Source organism: Arvicola amphibius, chromosome 6 (genome assembly GCF_903992535.2).
Source record: "Arvicola amphibius chromosome 6, mArvAmp1.2, whole genome shotgun sequence".
Lineage (NCBI taxonomy): Eukaryota > Metazoa > Chordata > Mammalia > Rodentia > Cricetidae > Arvicola > Arvicola amphibius.
Window position 1 is genome coordinate 32446733 of NC_052052.2, and position 22367 is coordinate 32469099.

The 22367-nt window shown below is 48.2% G+C and overlaps 1 protein-coding gene across 4 annotated transcripts in view; it reads left to right on the forward strand.

Annotated features, from left to right (window-relative positions):
* The first annotated feature begins 695 nt into the window (after positions 1–695).
* Kdm4a (lysine demethylase 4A) overlaps positions 696–22367 on the forward strand; it is a 45822-nt gene continuing 24150 nt past the window's right edge. Inside the window, exons 1-11 of one of the 4 annotated variants that reach the window (XM_038333749.1) lie at positions 696–832; positions 3434–3611; positions 5388–5563; positions 11781–11895; positions 13135–13328; positions 15638–15687; positions 16756–16859; positions 17165–17302; positions 17891–18135; positions 18697–18896; positions 20606–20976. In XM_038333749.1, coding sequence (XP_038189677.1) covers positions 3474–3611; positions 5388–5563; positions 11781–11895; positions 13135–13328; positions 15638–15687; positions 16756–16859; positions 17165–17302; positions 17891–18135; positions 18697–18896; positions 20606–20976 — 1731 coding nt within the window. In that variant the 5' untranslated portion in view covers positions 696–832; positions 3434–3473. Of the gene's footprint in view, positions 833–1051; positions 1134–3433; positions 3612–5387; positions 5564–11780; positions 11896–13134; positions 13329–15637; positions 15688–16755; positions 16860–17164; positions 17303–17890; positions 18136–18696; positions 18897–20605; positions 20977–22367 lie in introns of those variants that run through there. The other 3 variants (XM_038333750.1, XM_038333748.1, XM_038333751.1) reach the window with 3 other exon arrangements.

Here is a 22367-nt window from a genome sequence, read left to right on the forward strand (position 1 = left end):
GAACCGCTCCTAATGACTTCTAGGGATCCCTTTCTAAAGTGCCTCTAATGATACCCAGAATCACCCTTTTCGCCCCAAGAGCTGCTAATAACTCCAAATCCTTGCTCAAGGGGAACCGCTTTTTAAGAACTCCAGGGATATCATCCTTCAGGTCCTGTCCTAATGACCCCCTAGGGCTTCTTCTTCGGGAGCAGCTCCTTAACTGCCCCACCTTGCCAGCTGGTAAAGGACTTTTGAGAACGTAGGACTTTCAGAACTGAGAGTCCTGGACAAACCCGGACAGGCTGGTCACATTCTCGGAACTCCTTGACTTTAGAAACTTTCCCGGAGATCCTCCATCGCCTTTACATCTTAAGCAAAGGGATTACTCCTAGAAAACAGGCTAATCCTTTCGCCAGGAACATCCTATAACCACCTGCGCGCCCTTCCCCTACCGGCCGGCCCATTTCGGGGAACTCGCCTCTTTCCACCCTGATTAGCTATGGAGGTCTGACTCAGCTTCTGATTGGACAACTCCAGATCCAGCTCAGAAGCTCAGTGGCCGCAGTCCCGAGAGGTTTAGCGTTTTCTCCTGGCAACAGCCCGAGCAGGCTCTTATAGGCTAAACGGGCTCGTAGTCACAGACGGTGAGTAGCCGTAGTGAGCGCTTATTGGCTGGGTGAGGGCTTAAAATCATCCTTGGATTGGTTGACTATGGGACTCTGTGAGGCTGCGCAGAGTCCGACTTTAAAGGAGGCGGAGCTTTGTCTTTCGCCCTCAAGAAAGACAGTGGGACCGGCGAGTGGCGGCAGCAAAAGGCGAGCCTGAGCCCTGACAGGGCTTTAGGCTTTTGGTGAGAGCCATCGGGCTTTGGATCCCTCTGGGTTTGATGCTGCCACAACCGCGATCGTGATCTCCGGTGGGGGAGGGTGGCGGGGTGGGTCTTTTTCTGCTAGGTGATCGGCATGTCTCTTGACCAATAGAAAAAGGAGTTTCTAAAGTGAATCCTGTGATTGGTCGTTTCCAATCTCTAGTGGCCAATGGACGTCGGGAGAGGGGGGCGGGCCCACCGGGCCTTATTTTCTTCTTCCTGCGGCCGGGCCTCCCTCGCCTAGGCGGTGGGGCCGGGAGGGGCAGTGTGTGTAAGTGGTGAGGTGCGGGGGACACTGGGAACCCGGGCTGCTTTGGGAGGGATGCCGCGGGGGTGGCTGCGGGGGCGGAGATTGCGGGAGTTTCAGGTCAGTGTTAGCAACAGCTGCCTTTCTGGAGTGTTTTAAGTACCGGGCCTAGTGTCTAGGTTTCGCTTGCATCATCTGAGTTAATCATATCGATCCTGCAAGGCAGGGGTCTGGGATCCCCATTTTACAGGTGGAGAAACTGAGATTCATCCAGCCAACTCACACAGCCAAGGTCATGTAGTTAAAAAGTGGCAGGGACCGGATCAGTACTCGGAGTTTTCACTCTGGAGCCGACGCTCTAGAGCCCAGGACTCTGCTTTGTTACTGAATGCGGGTGGGAAGGTGTCCCGGACCAGATTTCCCCTAGGGAGTGTATTGCCGGAAGGGAACCGTAGCGTTAAAGAAACGGGATGATCCGTTGAAGTGAGCGAAGGAAATGAGTTTATTCAGCAGTTACTGAGTACCTACTTTGTGGCGTGCATTGTTCTGGGTTCTGGGCACACAAAGATAAACAGGGTCAGAGATGAATGAAGCACTATTAGGGCCCCCTTTGAAGCCCAGGGGAGGGGCCCCAGTCTGGTATTTATATTTTTGTAAAAAATTCAAAAGTAGAATTTTTGAAGTTTTTCTTTTAGAGGAAAAAGTCCCCCAGGTTGAATAGGCTTCAGGTTCCTGCACACTTGAATATTCTATTGGCAAAGGATTTAGTTCAGGTAGGTATTAGGGCTGAGGTAGCAGACGGTGGTGAAAGGTGCCTGGGGTGGGGGCACAGGACTGTGAGCACATTTCCTGGTATGTAAAACAGGGATAACAGTGTGCCTGTTATGCAAAGTTCATGAAAAAATACCTGAGTTACCATGGCGTTGTCTTTTCTGCTATCTCGGATAGTTTTACTCCAGCCTGCCTCCCAAATCTATACTAGGTTGCTGGAAGGTTATAGGCAGTTTCCTCCCATATAGTAGGAGTGGCAGTGGCTTTGACGAAGCAGAACTCTTGGGCTGTGGGTGAGGAGGTCCAGTAAAGGACTTACTAGTTTTGTTTCTCAACTGGCTCCTTTTAATGTGCACTGTCTTTTCCAGTTGTGGTGATATTGTTGTATTGCCAACAATGGGAGTAGGGTCTGCCCACCTATTTATTTGAGGTCTTCATTCAAAAAGATGTATTTTCTCTCTATGGTTAGGAAGTTTGCTCTGTATTGCCCACTTATTGCCTATTCAAATTTTGTCCCGGGAATCCTGCTTCCAGTGCAGTTGAGCCAAGCTTGACTTTATTGAGTACCGCTGAAGCTGTTTAGATATCCGGAGAACAATTTCACTGTAGCATTGTATGCATATGTTTTTTTTTTTCCTTTCACTTCAAGTCAGGGTTTCTCTGTGTAACCTCAAACCTGCCTCTGCCTTCACAGTGCTGGGATTAAAGGCATGCAGTGTTCTAAACCCATAGCATACTCTTAACATCAAAGTATTTAACTCCGAAACTTTGTAACCTGCAGCCCAGTTACTTTTCAGAAACTTAAAATCCTGTTGTGAAGCTGTGCCCTAGGAAAGAACCCACAGAGGCTTTTTTAGATCGTGTTGTAGTTTAATGAAGGGATTATTTCTGGGTGGTGGCACAGACGATTAATCCCAGCATTTGGGAGGCAGAGTTAGTGGATCTCTGAGTTTGAGGCCAACCTGGTCTACCTATTGAGTTCCAGGACAGCCAGAGCTACATAGATGAGGGAGTAACTTGAAGCAGTCAGAGTAGAATTAAAAGGTAGGTAGGTCAGCTGTGTTTTTTATATAGGACCAGTAACTGAATAACAGTTTCTTTTTTTAGCTGAGACAGTGTCTGCATATCAAGTGAGATCTGTATATATGCAGTTTTGATACATCAAGGTTTTGTTTGTTTTGGTTTTCTGAGACAGGGTTTCTCTGGGTAGCCCAGGCTATCCTAGAACTCACTTTGTAGACCAGGCTGGCCCCAAACTCAGAACTCTACCTGCCTCTGCCTCCTGAGTTTTGGGATTAAAGGGGTGCACCACTATCACCTGGCATATCAGGTTTTTATTTATTTAGTTTTTTTGGGGGGGGCTTGACAGAGTGTGCTTATTGTAGAGGTGACTTCCAGACCCTTGATCTTGCCTCCTCCCTAGTGCTGGTATTACAGGCTCACTTTATGGCTTCCTTGGGTTCCTTTTAATCAGAAAGGGTTGTACCCCTGCTTCTAGTTCATTTAAATAACTGTGCTAGAGGCGGTTTCCTTGTTGTTTAATTTTGTTCCTTTAACTACTTCAGCTTTTTTATCCAAACAAATCAACCCCCAAAAGAGGAGAAAATGGCTTCCGAATCGGAAACTTTGAACCCCAGCGCTCGGATAATGACCTTTTACCCCACCATGGAAGAGTTCCGGAACTTCAGCAGATACATTGCTTATATTGAATCCCAAGGAGCTCATCGGGCTGGGCTAGCCAAGGTAAGGAGCAGTGCACCTCATCTGCTTAGGCAGCCATTACAAGAGCATTGCTGGTCTTTGTAGTTGGAAATTAGCTTCTGGTTTGCACTCTTCTCTCTCTCTGCATTGAATTAATGCTGTCCCTTCCCCTCCCCAAGTAAAGATGAAATGGCGGCACACACACACACACACACATCTATCTATCTATCTATCTATCTATCTATCTATCTATCTATCTATCTTTATTTTTTTTCCTAAATGAAGGCCAGAACTGAGTTGTACTGAGAGTTAGGGTGTAGCTAATCCTTGCTAAAATCAGTGTGCACAGTGCACTCTTAGGGTGATGAGGCAGGAGAGTAAATCCACAGCCAGTGTCTCCAGGCTTGACCTCGGGCTTCAGGCCTCTTGTGTGGGCTGGGGGCTGCACAGGATTTTACCTGCCACTGCTTGTTACACCTCCTGTCTTCTCTCATTGCATTTTCATTGTGCTCTTAATAGAATTTGGTTTCCCATGGGGACTTGAGAACATACTGGCCAGACCCCATGAGTCTTCTGGTCTTTGTAGTTTAGAACTGATTTCTGGTTTGTACTGCTTTTCTCCCTATGCACTGAGTTAGGGCCATCCTCACTACCCCCATAAATCAGCCCTCCAAAGTTTTCTGAGTCCCCCACAGGAAAGAGATTGTATTTCTGGACGAACCCTCCAGAAACTGATGCTAAAGTCTGAACTCAGTGAAGACGTTTTGTTCCAGGTTTAAATTCTCTCCTGTGTGTGTGTTTGCTTTTGGCTTTTGCTTTTCATGGTACTGAAGGTTCAGTCTAGCACCCTGTACCTCTGAGCTGTCTCTCTGTGTAGTCCTGACTGTCCTGAAGCTCAAAGACCTTTTGGCTTCTGCCTCCAAATGTGGAGATTAAAGGTGTTGGGCCACCACATCCAGTCCCTCAGGCTGTTTTTCCAGCCCTTACTTTTCGGTATGAAAAAAAAGGAGAAAAATATATGCACAAAAACCAAGGACTTAGTTACAAAGCTGAGGACTGGCCTTGGACCACGGTGTCTTCTCTGAGACTCCTGAAAGCTTGACTCAAGTGGGACTGGCTCCTGTAAGGGTCACACAGCACTTAAGACCTTCAGGGCCCACAGTGTGGCCTTCAACACCTCTGCGGGGGAGGGTTAATACATGCACATGCTTATTTGACTTTTTGGTAAAAGCTGTTTAGATTTTATGATGCATATCCACTTTTTTTTTTTCATGAAAGTCACGTTAATTACCGTTTTCTTGGCTGAGACAGGGTCTTCCTGGTAGCATAGTCTAGTTTAGTGTGGACTAGGTAGTTATGCTGGTCTCAGACAGGAGACAGCCTGGAGTACTATGCTGGCAGGCATTGGCCAGCACACCTGCTTCAGTGGCTTTGTTGCTAAAGAGCCCTGGGCTGTTCAGGAATCAACTCTTCAACCTGATAAGGTGCATAAGTTTACAAGTAATGTTTTGCTTATATAATGAGATACATTGATATGTTATATATGACATAATACATATCATAAGCAAAATATTATATGCTTCATGATATACTATATGTATATAATGTAATATAATATTCTGCTTAGATTATTAATGTTCTAGATTATAGGGTGGTCAGTGTTAGCTTGACAGTGTGACTTCCTGGATTTGGAGAAACATAGGTAATTATGTCAGAGTTACTTTCTGGTAAAATGGATGGCTGGTTTGGATGGTGGCTTACATACTGGATTCTGGCTTGCTAGGTTCTCATCTGCCTCCGTCTCTGTGTTCCCTATAGGTCGTTCCTCCTAAGGAGTGGAAGCCACGAACATCGTATGACGATATTGATGACCTCGTCATCCCTGCACCCATCCAGCAGCTGGTGACTGGTCAGTCTGGACTCTTCACTCAGTACAACATACAGAAAAAAGCCATGACTGTTCGTGAGTTCCGAAAGATCGCCAATAGTGATAAGTGAGTGGCAGCACCTTATGCTTTTGTTTTGTTTTTCATTTTCTGCTTTGCTTTTGAGACATGTTTTGCTGTGTCGCTCAGGCTGCCTCATCCTCCAAGCACAGCACTTAGAGGCATGCTCTTTAGGCCCAGTAAGTAGAATACTTTCCCCCGTCTTAACATCTAGCCTAGAAATGCTTCTTTTTAGAAAAATCTTTCTTTCTTTCTTTCTTTCTTTCTTTCTTTCTTTCTTCCTTCCTTCCTTCCTTCCTTCCTTCCTTCCTTCCTTCCTTCCTCTCTCTCTCTCTCTCTCTTCTCTCTCTCTCTCTCTCCTCTTCCCCCCCTCTCCCTCTCTCTCTCTCTCTCTCTCTCTCTCCCCCTCCATTCCCTCTCTCTCTCATCTCATCTCTCTCATATGCCTTTGGGAGCAGGGCTTATCTGTGGACTATTCTGGCTGTCCTAGAACTCGCTTTGTGACCGTGCTGGCTTGAACTCAACTGAAATCCACTTGCCTTTGCCTCCCAACTGCTGGGATTAAAGGTGTGTCCTAACACCACATGGTAACTTTATTTAATTTGAGGTAGGGTATTAGTGTGTAGCCGTGACTAGCCTGGAGCTGGATATGTAAAACAGGCTGACTTTGAACTCAAAAAGATTCTCCTGCTGTTGCCTCTGTGCCCTAGGATTAAAGGCACACCTTCACATCTGTCTGTATTTACTGTATTTATGGGCAAGTACATGTGGGACTAGGCATGCCACACGTGCATACAAAGGCCAGAGCACAACTTTCAGGAGGAGTCACTTCTCTCCATCCACCTTTACATGGGTTATGGGAGTCGAACTCAGATCATCAGGCGTGTCAAAAAGTACTTTGAGAGGCAGGCGGATCTCTGAGTTTGAGGCCAGCCTGGTCTACAAGAGCTAGCTCCAGGACAGGCTCTAGAAACTACAGGGAAACCCTGTCTCGAAAAACCAAAAAAAAAAAAAAAAGTACTTTGACCTGCTTAGCTGTCTCTCTTGCCCCAGGATTCTTCGTCATAGCTGCGCAAGGGTGCTGCCGTATTACTGAGGAATGCTTCCTTTGGGTCAGGCATCAGTTTCTCTTTCTGCTTTTTTCTTTCTTTCTTTCTTTCTTTCTTTCTTTCTTTCTTTCTTTCTTTCTTCCTTCCTTCCTTCCTTCCTTTCTTTCTCTTTCTTTTGAGATGGTTTCTCCGTTTAGTCCTGACTGTGCTGGAACTCACTCTGTAAGTAGACCAGGCTGACCTTGAACTCGGAGATCCACCTTCCCATCTCTGGGATTAAGGGTGTGTGACACCACCGTCTGGCATTTATTTATTGGCCTTTTTGCTCCTTTTATGGAAGGATTTTCTCCTCAAGGTGCTATGTTACAGTCTAAACCTCTCTGCATTCTTTACTTTTTAAACTTTTTATTTAATTACTTTAATTTTTTTTTTTTTTTTTTTTTTGAGACAGGCTAGCTTCTAGTTCATCTTGTAGCTGAGGATAACCTCCTCAGCCTTCCGCCTTTACTTCCAGGTGCTGAGATTACAGGTTAAACTTGTCCATTGTTTCTTCTTTTTTCTCTTCTTTCTTTTTTTAGACAGGGTTTCACTATATAGCCCTGGATGTCCTGGAATTCTCTCTGTAGACCAGGCTGGCCTAAAACTCACAGAGATCCACCTGTCTCTGCCTTCTGAGTGCTAGGATTGAAGGTGTGAGCCACCACCACCCTGTTGTCCTTGTTCTTTAAAAAGTTATTTTAAATGATGTACTTATTGTGGGACTGTGTGAGCGTTCATGCCCTGGCACTTGTGTGGAAATCAGAAGAACAACTGTGGGAGTCACTACTCTCTCTCTGCCAAATGGGTCCCAGAGATCAAACTCAGGCCACCGAATCTAGAGGTAGCCCCTTTACCTGGTAGAGCATCTTGCTGGCCCTTGTTCTTATATAAAGCCCTCTGTTTTCTCATCACCAATATAAGGCTTTTTTTAAAAAAAAATTATTCTAGTGTGTATGTATTTTGTTTACATGTATGTCCATGTACCACTTGCATGCCTCGTGTGTATGGAAGCCAGAAGAGGCTGTTCGATTCCCTGGAACTGGAGTTACAGATAGTTGTGAGCGCCATTCAGGTGCTGGGAACTGACCCTGGACCCTCTGCTGGAGCAACAAGTGATCTTCATCACTGAACCATTTCTCCAGTACCAGTAATTTTTTTTTTTAAGATTTTATTTAAGCCAAGTGTGGTAATTCACGCCTTCAATGCCAGCACTCAGGAGGTAGAGTGAAGCCAGCCTGGTCTCAAAAAACCCAAAAAAATCCAAAAGACTTATTTTAGTTTACCAGCATGGTGTGCACGACTTTAACCATGCCACTTGGGAGGCAGACGCGGGCAGATCTCGGGGTTTGAGGTCACACTGGTCTATAGAGAAAGTTTAAGCCAACAAGACTTGTCTCCCAAGTCTAAAAAACAAAAGAGTTGTTTTTATTTGTTTGTGTGTTTCTGTATCCACACTAGCATGTAGGTATCCTGCAAAACAGGGTGTCAGACACATCCTGTGGAACTGGAGAATCAGGCAGTTGGAGGCTACTCAGTGTGGGTGCTGGGAGCCGACCTCAAGGCCCCAGCGAGATCAGTGAGTGCTCTCGGCTTCTGAGTCATCTCTGCCCCAGTTACAGTAGGGGTTTGCCTGTTTATTTATTTAAATTGGTTTATTTTTGTTTTATATGAATTGGTGTATTGCTTCCATGTATGTCTGTATGAGGGTGTCAGATCTTGGAGTTACAGACAGTTGTAAGCTGCCATGTGTGTGCTAGGAACTGAACCCAAGTCCCCTGGACAAGTAGTCAATGCTCTTAACTGCTGAGGCAACTCTTCAGCCCCCCCCCTTTTTTTTTTCTTCGTTTTGCTTTTAATTAATTTATTTATTTTGATTTTTCGAGGCAAGGTTTCTCTGTGTTGCTTTGTTGCCGAACCTGGAGGTAGCTCTTGTAGACCAGGCTGGTCTCGAGCTCACAGAGATCCTCCTGCCTCTGCCTCCCGAGTGCTGGAATTAAAGGTGTGCACCACCACTGCCTGGCTGTTTTTGCTTTTTTTTAATTAAAAACATTTTTGTTGGTGCTGATGATGGAACCAGGGCCTCTTAGACAGAGGCACACAGTCTGCAGCCCCAGCCTCAGCAGCATGGCACGGGTTTGACTCTGGAAAATTGCACAGCTGTAGAGCAGGAAGTCAGAGGTGAGGCAGAAGGACCTTTTCCTGTGTCTGTCCATGCTGCCTGCTTGCTCCCCTTGTGTCTGTCTTGTGTGGTCAGTGCTGTCTCCCCACTGTGCGGGTGCTCACAAGAGAGGAGTGAAAACTGCCAAGCTGGTTCCTTTTTGCTAGCCTCCTCGATTGCTTTCGCTGTCTTCTCTTCCCAGGTCTGCTTACTCTGTTGTTTGCAGTCTTTCTTTCTCTTGCCTCTTACTAGGATTCGGCTCTAAGTCTCACTCACGGAGACGAGAGGCGTTGTTTCCAGCATCACACTCTGTTCCCCCAATCGCTGCTCTTGAGCTGCTCACTCGCCACGTTGCTTCTCAACCCTGAGGACCCACGGGGAATCCCTTCCTTTCCCTTTCTTCATTCTTCGAGTCTTGCTGGTCCACACATCTTGATTTCAGCCTGGCAGCTGGAGCTGCACCTCTGCCAAGCAAGCCCGATTTTAGGTCTTGAGTTTTCCGTCTTCACACCTGGGCACAGTCAGGACACCTTATCGTAGCCTCCCTCACTCCTCTTTGTGTTTTTGTTTTTATCTGTCACAGTTCTAATTGAGATCTTATGGGTTTGTTGATAACTCTTAAAACATCTATGTCACTGGCTAGCTTTTGGCCAGGGAGCGAATTTATGCAGAAGTCCATTGAAAAAGTGTGCCGTGCTGAGGACGAAAGTCTGAGCCGTCCTTCATGTCTACTCTCAGCTGTGCCCTGGGCCGAGCTTCCCAGCTTGCTCTCCACACGGTGCCCATCCAGGCTTAATGCTCCTCTCTGTCATCTCTCTCTCTCTCTCTTTTTAAAACAAAAGCTTGTATGTGTGTATGGATGTGTTGCGTGATGTATATATGTGCACCAAATGCATGTCTGGTACCTGTGGAGGCCAGAAGAGGACATTGGGACTAGAGCTGCAGAGGGTGTTGAGCCACCATGTAGGTGCTGGGAATCCCATCTGGGCCCTCTAGAAGAGTATCCAGTGCTCTTAATTGCTGAGCCATGTCTCCAACCTACTGTCATCTCTGCTTGTCAACACATGATAGTTTTTTTTTTCTTCGTTTTTTTTCCTTCATGTAATTTTATGTTAAATTACCCAGCTTATCACCTTCATCCCCTTTTTTTTAAAATCTGCTTTTTGTGTGTTTTGCTAAGGCCTCACGCAAGCTTTCACCACTGAGCTACGTTCCCACCCTTTACCCTAATATGTTAAAAGCTTTTTGTCCCTTATTTCTGTCGTTGGTAAGTAATTTTTCTTGAGTACTGTTTTCAGTGCCCTGGTTATCTCCTGGTTGTCTGTTGCGGGTTAGACTCCCAGAGGATGCTGGGAAGACAGCCGCGACAGTGAGCTGTTAGGAGCAGCTTCCTTGCCGTTGGTGCGGCCACACTGGTGCTCGCTCTAGCCCGGAGGGCTTGGTTGGTGTGTGGGTGTGGCTGGAGTTTTGTCTTTGGTTTTTGTGTTTGTAGCTCGTCCTCCCACGTCACTCCAGAATCTGCAGGGTGCAGCACCCTCTCCAGAGAGGTGAGGATATTGTGTTCCTAAGGGAGAGTGGGTCTACATCTGTGCCTCTGACCTTCCCCCCAGCTTCCTCCTGTCCAGGGCCTCCAGAGGGAAATGCTGTGTGTTAGATCCGCCTGGAGTTCACTGTAACCCAGGTAACCCAGGCTGGCTCTGACTCAACGTGGTGATTCTATCTGATCTCCTGAGTGTGCAAATGGGGCCGCATTAGGGCTTAGAAGGCCAAGATTGTTTGCTTTGCTTTATAAAGCAGAACAAATACAGATCTATTAAAGAAAAGCGGGGAGAAAACTCTTCAGAGGGAGAGGTTCAAGGGAGAAATATGATTTTAAATTTTAAACTTAATATTTTATGTATAAGGGTGTTTGCAGGCATGTTTGCTTGTTTACCAAGTAGTAGCCGAGGCCAGAAGAGGGCGTCAGATTCCATGGAAGCGGAGTTAGAGAGGGCTGTGGCCACCGCGGTGCTGGGAGCCGAGGGAGAAGCAGCCAGCACTCTTAACTGCTCATCTCGCCTGCCTCGGCGACTGCTTTTTGGTTTTTCTTTTCTATTTTGGTTTTTCGAGACAAGGTTTCTCTGTAGCTTTGGAGCCTGTCCTGGAACTAGCTCTGTAGACCAGGCTGGTCTCGAACTTGAGCTCACGGAGATCTGCCTGCCTTTGCCTCCCGGGTGCTGGGATTAAAGGTGTGCGCCACCACCACCACCCAGCAGTAGTAGTACATGTCTTTAACTGCTGAGCCGTCTCAGCCCTGTTTGTGTGTGTGTTTGTGTGTGTGTGTGTGTGTGTGTGTGTGTGTGTGAGAGAGAGAGAGAGAGAGAGAGAGAGAGAGAGAGAGAGAGAGAGAGAGAGAGAGAGAGAGAGAGACAGTGTCTCATGTAACAGGATGACCTTGTTCTGATTCTTCGCATCCACTTCTCAAGTCCTGAGGTTGCAGGCATGTACCACCATGCCTCGTTTTAAGCAGAGCTTTGTGTGTGCTAGGCAAATACTGAGACCAACTGAGACATGTTCCTAGCCGTGTGTACTAGTCTTTTGAAATGACCCTGGACTAGTGGCTTGTATCTTACAGTTCATAATACCTGATAACCTCATCCTTCCACTGTCCTGGTTAACTTTCTGTCACTGTGATAAAGCACTGTGACCAGACATCTTATAAAAGAGGTGTTTAATTGGGCTTATGGTTTCAGAGGGTTAGAGTTCAGGATGGCAGAGCGAAGGCGTGTGGCAGGGACAGCTGGGAATGAACATTTCAGATGGCAAGAGAGGTCAGAGAGCACACTGCGGGGTGGACAGACGCTTTGGAGGCTCCCAAGCTGTTCCCCAGGGACACACCTCTTCCAGTAAGGCCATATTTTATAATCCTTCCCAGTTCTACCAAATGGGCCCAAGTATTCAAATATGGGCTGGGGGGGGGTATCCTCATTCTAACCTCCACATCTGTAAGTGATTAACATCTTTATTTTATTTTTGGAAGGTACTGTACCCCACGATATAGTGAATTTGAAGAACTTGAGCGTAAATACTGGAAAAACCTCACATTCAATCCTCCCATCTACGGTGCAGATGTGAATGGTACTCTCTATGAAAAGGTGAGACGCGAAGAACCCTATAGTGTTTGCCCGGCACACAGTAGGTACCTTGACTGGCACACAGTAGGTGCTTAGCTGCTGGTGAAAGGGCTGATGAACAAGCTAATGCTCCTCTACTGTCTTGCTGTCCTCTGATCCTCCTTGCAGTTCTGCATGTGACTGACTGAATTTTGCAGTCTCGCACTCTGCATGTGAATTGGGTGCTGTGGTGTCCTTTTCAAGGCTTGTGCATAGTCTGTGGGTGGTAGCTGATGAGTTCTTGAAAGGGGGGTAGATCATAGAAAATAAGGCTTTGGGAGAGGGAGCAGTGTGGTTTCTGCAGGAAGAAGCTCTGACTAATCAAATGCAAGGGTGGGGACGGAAAAGGAGAAGTATATTTGGATCTCCGAGCTCTCCGGTGAGATTCTCTGACAGGAGCTGTTTTAACGGCTTTTCCTGGCTTGGTGTGTAGAGCTTTTTTGGGCTAACAAATTGCCTTACTATGGTAGAAGGGGGACTGTTTGGGTCTGTCTTTGGGAGAATAAAAAAGCCTATAATGCTTTTCAGGGATTATCTCAGATCGACTTTAATACTAAGTTTGTTGATGTCAGTGTGGATGGTGGGGAGTCACTTGTGGAAGGTGACGGGGTGGTGAAGGGACAGGTCCAGAGGAAAGTGGGTGCCAAGGTCCACATGGAAGGACACGTGGGGGGTGGAGAGCGGCGAAGGTGATGGCTGCAGGGCGCAGCAATCCAGAACTGGCTTAGAAGAGGGGCTCCGAGATGCCCATAGGATGTAGGGAAAGGATGTGGTCATGGGCGACTTTGAGAGTCGCTCAGTTTTCTCCCACATTGTGGCTTCTGAGCGTTGACCTCAGGCCGTCAGGTTTGATGACCTTTTTGCTGGCCCTTAACTATCTTTAAATTTTACTTCATATTTTTTCAACTTCTGTTTTTTATTTTCTAATTTTACCTACAAACCTTCCATCTATCCATCTGTTCACCACCCACCCCACCTTTTTTTTTGAGACAGGGTTTAACTATGTATACCTGACTGCCTAGAACTTGCTATGTAGACCAGGCTGGTCTTAAACTCATAGAGATCCCTCTGCCTCTGCCTCTTGAATGCAGGGATTAAAGGTGTGCACTTCCATGCCTGGCTGTTTATTTACTTTGGATGTGGTGGTTTTGATGTGCCACATTTTAGCCAGCAGTAACAGCTCACCTGAGGCCCCCACATTTAAATATGTGTCCTTGGCAGCATGTTGATGAGTGGAATATTGGCCGGCTGAAGACCATCCTGGACCTGGTGGAAAAGGAGAGTGGCATTACCATTGAGGGCGTGAACACCCCATACCTGTACTTTGGCATGTGGAAGACATCGTTCGCCTGGCATACGGAAGACATGGATTTGTACAGCATCAACTACCTGCATTTCGGAGAGCCCAAGTCTTGGTAAAGTCAGCCTGTAGTTAGGGCCCCTTTCCGTTAGCACAGGCCTGCTGACTTTTCTTTTTTAATAATATTTATTTATTTATTTTATGTGCATTGGTGTTTTGCCATGGGTGTTGGAACTGGAGTTACAGTTGTGAGCTGCCATGTGGGTGCTGGAAATTGAACCAGGGTCTTCTGAAAGAGCAGCCAATGCTCTTAACCGCTGAGCCGTCTATCTCTCCAGCCCCGCCTGCTGGCTTTTCATATACATGGGAAGTGTAGATTCTGGGTACCAGCTTTGAGGTGGAGCTGGCATTCTGCATTGAGTTATACTTTGGAGGTACTTTGGGAGCCCAAAATGCCTTTGAGTAGCAAGTTATACTTTTGTTGTTCTTTATCGTTTAAGACAGGGTCTCAACCCTGTAGCCCAGGTTGGCCTTAGACTTGGATTTCTCTTGCCTTAGCTTCCCAAATTGCTGGTATTAATAGGCACGTGCCTCCACGCTGGCTGAATAGAGGGTTTAGGAAACAGTGCTTAGATCCGTGTGGAGTCATGGGGCTCTTCAAGCTTGCTGCTATTTTCTGATTCCTTCTCCTCATTGACCTGAGGCTTTTTAGAATTTTTTTTTTTTTTTTTTTTTTTTTTGCTTTTTGAGTCAGTTTCTTTATGTAACCATAGCCATGGTTGTCCTGGAACTCTGTAGATCAGTCTGGCCTCGAACTCAAAAGATCCACCTGTTTCTGCCTTCCAAGGACTGGGATCCAAGGCATGTACCACCGTGTCCAGTTCCTGGGGAATTTGTTAAATTTACCCTTCGCATGAGCAAACGAAGCTGTGGCTGAGCATATTAGGGGGACACTAACTGGCTCCGTGTCCTCTGTGTGCTGGCGTGTCTCTCACTCAGCGTTTTAGTGGGGGCTCGGCCAGTGACAGCGGTGCTGCTTGTGGGAGGTCCTCAGCCCGCAGGTAGGCTAGGCAGGACACACCGAAGCAGAGACGTGACAGGGCGGTGAAGGAAGAGCCCCAGGAAGGTCCCAGGAGGACACACAGGCGGGCTGGGAACAGAGAAGGCTTTGGAATACGAGACCAAGGCCAAGACCTGGAAAGAAGGAGGGCAGAGCTGGGTGGAATGGAGGAGGTTGGCATAGCAGCGGGGATGGGGGACACAGGCTGGACCTGCACGCGCCGAGCTCTTGGATTGACAGAGGCCTCGTGTGCATAGAAGTCCATTGGCGCTGTGTCCAGGAGCCAGTCCTCGGCCAGTGCAGCCTTCCAGTGCCAGGACCATAGCTGTGTCCGTGCTTCGGTACACAGTGTGAAGGTTAAAACAAGGTGACAGAATAGAAAGTCCAGCAGTTCCGTACAAGTTTTAAATAGTCTCAGGTGTTTTTATTTCCTTAGTTGTTCCATAAAGCTCACCTCTTGGGATGTCTGGGCACCATATTACATGGAGGAGTAACTAACCATTGGCTAATCAGTACAGCTTTTATGGTAGAAAAATTGGTTCATCTGCAGTATGGGGCCAAATCTCAAGGTGCCAAATCCTTGGTTGCCATGTTTCCCACTCCTCCAGCCTGTCCATTGGGCTTTTCCAGGAGCATTGTGGAAACCCTCACAGTAATGTAATGCCTCCTCCCCAACATGCAGGCAACAGCTTTATTATAGGAGGACCTTAAGGAGAGACTTAGTGTCCTGGGAGCTCTTACTCAGTGCGTGTCTTGCTGAGTGAGTGAATACAGAAGAAATGAATCCTTACTTTGTGTAGCTCTCTACTCCTTTGTCTTAAACCGAATACTTCATTTCATAGGTTGTTTTTTAAGTTTCCCTTCCCAATATAGTCAGGCTGGCCTTGAATTCTTCATCTTCCTGTCTCCCTCTTTCTAGTTTTTGCTTTGCTCAAGGTGTTCTTAGGAAATACATTGTAAGCCCAGTTTGGTGGAACACACCTTTAATCCAGCACTAGGGAGGCAGAGACTGGCAGGTCTCTGAATTTGAGGCTAGCGTGGTCTACATATTGAGTTCCAGGCAAGACAGGGCTGCATAGTGAGACCCTGTCTCAACTCCCAACCCTAGAAAAAAAACTATTTCCAGCTGGCACATAGTGATGGTACATATTTATGGTCATAGTAGCATATTTCAGTACATGTATACAATGTATAGTAGTCAGGTTGGGTGTTTGGCATACCCCTCACCTCAAACATTTGTTGTTTCTTTGGACCGGGAACCCTCAGGATCTTGTGTTTCCTTCAGGGTGTTTGTGAGTGAGAGCAAGTCCCTCACCTCCTTCCCTTGTCTTCTGCTGGTGTCTGATGTTGTCATGTGATTGCAGGTATTCTGTTCCACCTGAGCATGGGAAACGCCTGGAACGCCTTGCCAAAGGTACTGCATCCCCTCCAGATACAGGATCAGCCTTCTCCAGTCTAGCTCCCTGCCCTGAAGCCTCCCTTCTCTGTGGTCAGATGACCTGTGACCTTTTACAGGCCTGCAGGTGGGGTGGGGTGTGTGAGCTCAGCTGCCAGATCTACCTTAGTGGAATAGGCCAGCCTGAGCCTTTCCCAGTCGGTCTGAGGAGTACTCGGTCCTTTTCCTACTCGCTCTGCCTTCATCTTCCCCAACCTCAGCCAGGAGGTGACTTGGTCAGATTCTCCTCCCCAAGTTCCCAGTGTGAAAGCCCAAGTTGAGTACAGTGTTGTGTTTAGGTGTAGGTGTGTGTGTATGAGAGAGAGAGAGGGAGGGAGGGAGGGAGGGAGGGAGGGAGGGGAGAGAGACAGAGACAGACACACAGAGAGAGAGAGATCCTGAGTAATCAAACTATAGATGTGATGTGCTATCTTCAGGAGACTGGGGGCACAGTCTCAGTCTCCGGCCTGGAGAAGCTCGGAATAGCTCTCAGCTCTGTGTGAACTAAGGTGGCTTGAGTATCTGAGCTGCCAGAGTCTGATCACCCAGGTAACCTCCACCTGGGAGGGCGGGGCCCACCACATTAGCACCACTTTTTTTTCTTGCTTCCTTTTTTTTTTGGCCAGGTGTGGTGGTTCATGCCTTTAATCCCAGTAGAGGCAAACTGATCTCCGCGAGTCCTTGGCTACACAGTCACAACCCCCACCCCCAATTTTTTGTTTTTGTTTGTTCACTATAATTTTAATTTCCATGCTTGAGTGTGCTGGGCATCTGTTTGAGTACTATTTGTGGAGGCCAGAAGAGGGTGCTGGGGTCCTCGGAGCTGGAGTTAGAGATGTTTGTGAGCTGTCTCCCGTGGGTGCTGGGAACCTAACTGTTCTTTAAGAGCAGTGAATGCTCTTAACTGCTGAGCCAGCGCTCCAGCCCCTCCACGCTCACTCTGATGGCTGTCCTTATCATTCCTGAGATCTGCAGATGCAGTGACTTCAGGATCCTGAGCTTGGGCAGAGCCTCCTCTTAACTCACACCCACCTTCCTCTCCAACAGGCTTTTTCCCGGGAAGCGCTCAGAGCTGTGAGGCCTTTCTGCGGCACAAGATGACCCTGATTTCCCCGTTAATGCTGAAGAAGTACGGCATTCCCTTCGACAAGGTGAGCCGCCTGTGCTCTTCAGAGAGGGCCATGGGCTGGCCCAGAAGCACCCTCCCATCTTTGTTGGGTGGAGTTTCGCTCAGTCCTGTTCCCGTGCGCTGGCCTGCTGCTGAGGGCGGCAGCTTCCACACGCGGCATTAGTTGGGAGGAATGGTTGTTTAGGCTCTTTGCATGCGTGCTGTTCAAGACCTGGCAGTGTTGACTTATCCTTGGTTGATTGGCTTAGTGGTGGCAAAGAAACACTCAGGAGCCCAATTCTGGCCTCTGCCACGTGTGGTGGCTGCTTCAAATCTGCTTTTGTTCAGGTGACCCAAGAAGCTGGCGAGTTTATGATCACTTTCCCTTACGGTTACCATGCTGGCTTCAACCATGGCTTCAACTGTGCCGAGTCTACCAATTTTGCTACCCGTCGGTGGATTGAGTACGGCAAGCAAGCTGTGCTGGTAAGCCTTCTTGACTTCTTCTGTAACACCATGGGCAAAAATGTCTGATTGAGGAAATTCTTCTCAAAACATTTTTTTTTGAACTGTTGGCATCTGGAACGGTTGCTGGGAATATGTGGGAGTGTCAGCATTGTGTGTCCATAAAGGCTTTTTTTGTTTGTTTCACTCTTTAGCCCTGAAACTCCCATTGTAGCCCAGGCTAGCTTCAAACTCTTTGCCTCAGTCTCCTGTGTATTGTTTATATATGTGTGTATATCACCATTTGTGGCTTTTTTTTCTCTTTAATTAAAAAAAATTAGCCAGGTGGTAGTGGCGCACGCCTTTAATCCTAGCACTTGGGAAGCAGAGGCAGGTGGATCTCTGTGAATTCAAGGCCAGTCTGGTCTACAAGAGCTAGTTTCCAGGCCAGGCTCCAAAGCTGCAGCGAAACCCTGTCTTGAAAAATCAGAAAAAAAAAAATGTATTTGGTCCTACCCCGCCCCCAGCAGTGTGGTTTCAAACCTCCTAATGCTTTAATCTGCATAAGGGTGGAGGCAGGAAGGAGAGGAAGCGCCCACAGGAGGCCTCACTGTTGCTCTCTTTGGGCAGTGCTCCTGCAGGAAGGATATGGTGAAGATCTCCATGGACGTGTTTGTGCGGAGGTTCCAGCCCGAGCGCTACAAACTCTGGAAAGCTGGGAAGGACAGCACCATCATCGACCATACTCTGCCCACTCCAGAAGCTGCCGAGTTTCTGAAGGACAGTGGACTGCCCCCACGAACTGGGGATGAGGAGTGCCCAGAGGAGGACATGGAAGGGGTCGAGCAGGGAGAGGACGGAGATGCAAAGAGAAGGTACTGGGCAGGCTTGTGGGTGGGCGTGGGAGAAGGAGGCGGCCACCACAGTTTGAGTGTTCTGTGCTGTTTGCAGTGCATACAGGCAGGTCTTGAAAAGGCTTTGGAAGCCATAGCGCTGATGACCCCAGAGCTTCCTTGTGCTGTTTGCTAAGGGATGAGGGTAGTGAGCCTGAGCTGTGCCCAGAGGCAGTTTTCCCCAGCGTCACCTGAGTGTCTTTTGAAAGAAACCTGGTGGTAGGAGCTAGAGTCACCAGCTTGGGAATAAGGAGTGGCATCTCTTATCAGGGTCTGAGCCAGAGGATTGTGCACTTATGGGAAAGATGGGAGGGACATTGTGGGGCTGCCTGGTCTAGGCCAGGAAGCCCACCAGGTATTCTGCCCCATCTCGGTCCTCATAATAGATGTCCAAAGTGGGCAGTAGTATCTGCCCTCTCCAGAGGGTGGACAGGCTGGGAGGGGAGCGCCCATTTGCTTTGGGTTGTGTGTTGGCATGTGTGACTGCACTAGCGGGGAATGGGTGAACATATGGGCTCTAGAAGGTTTGCCTTCTCCTTACAGCCTGGCCAAGCACCGAATAGGGACAAAGCGACACCGAGTCTGTCTTGAAATACCACAGGAGGTGAGCCAGAGTGAGCTCTTCCCCAAGGAAGAGCTGAGTTCTGGACAGTATGAGCTGTCGGAGTGCCAGGCCACCCTCGCCCCAGTGAGACCCACCCACAGCTCCGTGCGGCAAGTTGAGGATGGCCTTCCTTTTCCAGGTGAGCTGATAGTGCTGGTTTGTCCACAGCCCTAACTGACACCTGTCTGTTGGAGGGTCAGTGTTGTATTGAGTTGCAGGGTCAGCGAAACGTGAGAGTCAGGTCTGTGAGCGTCAGGTTGTGAGCAGGCTTGTATTGGAATGTGAGAAGCATTTTGCTTAGGGGCATGTAGGGTAGCCAGACACAGAGGACAAGGCTCAAGGAAACAGCAGAGACCAAAGGCTTCCGTGAAGGTGATTTTAGCAATATGAGGTGGGCAGGCGTGGCAAGGGCATCTCCGTGAGGAAGAGGCAGGCCAGCCCTAGTGATGGGAAGCTCTGTCTCTGGGAGCCCTTGGTGCTTTCCTCCGGATTTGATACTGGGTTGGAAGGATGGATGCAGTGTATGGCCAGGCTGGATAAGAGAGGTGGGATACCGTAGGCATGCTCCGTTTTATTTCTATTTTTTAAAACTTTAGTTATGGGGCCAAGTAATTGTAGCAGTTGAGTGGCAGGGGCAGGTGGATCTCTTGAGAGTTTGAGGCCAGCCTAGTTTACATATCGAGTTCCAGGCCAGCCAGGACTACACAGTGAGACTCTGTCTCAAAAAATGGGGGGGGGGGGGGGGGGAAGAACAATAACAAAGGTTTGCAAAGGTTTGTTTATTATTACATGTGCTTTGCGTGTATATCAGCTAGCCTGTCTATCCGTGTGTGTGTGTGTGTGTGTGTGTGTGTGTGTGTGGTACATGTGCACCACAGAGGAAATCTTGGTGGAACGTGTTCCCCTTTCACCCTATGTCAGTTCCCAGATTGAACCTAGGTTCGTGGGGCTTGTGCTTTTACCTGCTGTGCTATCTCACTGGCTCTTAGTTGTTCTTTTCTATTTTTTTTTTTTTTTTTGGTTTTTCGAGACAGGGTTTATTCTTTTCTATTTTTAATATTTTGAGGTAGGCTCTATGTATCCCTGGCTGTCCTGGAACTCTCCATGTAGCCCACAAGGTCTGACTGTCTTGCTGGTATTAAAGGCATGTACTGCCATACTTGGCTTATTGGTGTTTGAAGCAAGGCCTCACTGTGTAGCCCAGCCTCACTTTGAACTTCTGAGTGTTGGGGTTCTAGGCATGTGCTGCCAGGCTCAGTTTGTTTTTAGTCATTTTCTTGCTCTGTACCCTGACCCTCTCCTGCCTCTTAGATGCTAAGATTCTAGGCAAGCACCACCATGCCCAGCTTAAAAGTCTTAATTAAATATAACTACATGCTGGAAGACTGCAGTGTATTTACCCAATCAGACTGCCTGCCACTGGGGTGTTTGCTCGTGTGGAACTGGAGGACCCACATGGTGGGTTTGGAGCAGGTAACTCAGATCGGCTCCGAGTCTGGATTTCTTAGGACAAGCTTCTCGTGGGCTTGGAAGAATGTGCTTACTATGGTGAGGTATGTCTGGCTAGAGAGCACTGTGTCACTATGCTGTGTGACCTGTGCTTTGGAACATGGCTGGCTCTCAGCAGATTTCTTTGCACTTTTGCAGTAGGCTTCTGCTGTGCCCTCAGGCCTGGTGAGGAACAGCAGCAGCCCTTGCTCATAGCCCTATCATGTGTGAGTTGTAATAACTTACTGCCAGGACTTGGGTTTAAGCCCCCGACCTCACGGTGACTGGTCGGGTGTTAGACTTTGCTGTCCTGCTTTCAACAAGGACGCTGGCTCTGCCTGATGTGCACCTGTGTTTCAGATTACTCTGACCCCACTGAAGTCAAATTTGAAGAGCTGAAGAATGTCAAACTGGAAGAGGAGGATGAGGAGGACGAGCCTGAAGCAGCCGCGCTGGACCTCTCTGTGAATCCTGCCTCCATGGGAGGACGCATTGTCTTCGCGGGCTCTAAAAAGAAATCCTCTTCCAGCTTGGGCTCCAGTTCATCTCAGGATTCAGTTTCTTCAGATTCTGAAACCAGCGAGTCTGTCTCTTGCCAAGGCCAAGAGAAAACAGGAGTTCTCACTGTGCACAGCTATGCCAGAGGGGATGGCCGGACGGCCACAGGAGAGCCGAGTGTGAAGAAGAAGCGCAGCGCCCCACGAAGCATCAGTGAGCAGGAGCTGGCAGAGGTACAGGCTCTGCAGTGGTGTGGGAGGCCACTGCCCTGCAAGGCATCCCATGGAGGAGGGGCCTGTGAGGGTGCAGGTGCTGCAGGTGTGTGAGAGGCTCCCTCTGTCCGGTCTTGCATCTGCTGCCTGAATTGATTGTGTCAGAATGCCAGGTGATGTTCCCTGTCTTCCTTTCTCTCTGTGCTGTGTGTGACTGCTGATCCGGAGGACCCCATCTCAGCCGCAGCATCAGGGACAGCGCAGTGCAAATCCTAAGCTTGGTCGGATGTGCTGATGAGCTTGCAGCCCTTCCTCTAACTCCTTGCCTAGAGCAGGAAGGTCTGAATGGCATGGTTGCAGCCCAGATGTTTGGGGTTTGAGACTAGGTGGCATCTTAGTCACTGTTTAGTGCTGTGAAGAGACATCATGACCAAGGGAACTCTTTTAAATACTTATGAAAGAACGCATTTAATTGGGACTTTCTTACAGTTCCAGAGATTTGATCCTTTATCACGACAGGAAGTGTGGCAGATATGGTGTTGGAAAAGTAGTTGAACTTCATCCTGATCTGCAGGCAGACAGGGAGACAACTGGGTTTAACATGGAACCTCAAAGCCTCCTTCCAGTGACATACTTCCTCCAGGTCCACCCCCTAATCCTTTCAAATATCTCCACTCCCTGTTGACCAAGCCTTCAAACTATGGGGGGCATTTTTCTCAGACCACCACAGTGGCCTTTCTCACCCTGATATCCAAGGGCATTTTCTTTTTAGGCGTTTTCATTACTCCGTGGAATCATTGCTAGATCTGCCTTTTGGAGACCAGGACGAATTCCCAAAGCCATATGTGGATGTGTTTGTTCGGGCCTCCTTCTAGTACCCACTGTTACCAGAAGCTGTGTTTTCTTCCTTTTGTATATTGTGGCTCCTGGCAGGTCAGCCATGCTGAGAGGATTCCTATTGACTGCAGCTGATTCACCTCTCCCAGAGAGCCCCATTCTCTGGCCTCACGGCTGGTATGGTCCAGATAACAGCGGAGTCAAGGGTGGCAGGCTGGGCCTCACAGCTGCCGTGGTCCAGATTACAGTCAGGGTAAATGGTGGTGAGCTTTACCTGTAGCCCCAGCACGGGGAAGTGGAGGTAGGAGCAGGCCTTTCATGGTCATCCTTAGCTGCGAGATGGCATTTGGGACCAGCTTGGGCTATATTAGACCCCATCTTACAAAAACAATAAAAAGGGGCTGGTGAGATTGGCTAATAGGTAAAGGTGCCTGCCACCAGGACTGATGGCCTGAATTCTGCTTTTGAGCCCACATAGCAGAAGGAGAGGTCTACCTGCTGAAGCTGTTTCTGACCTCCGCGTGTGTGTTGTGGTGAAAGGACACCCGAGTGACCGCGCTCCTCCCCTGTACGTG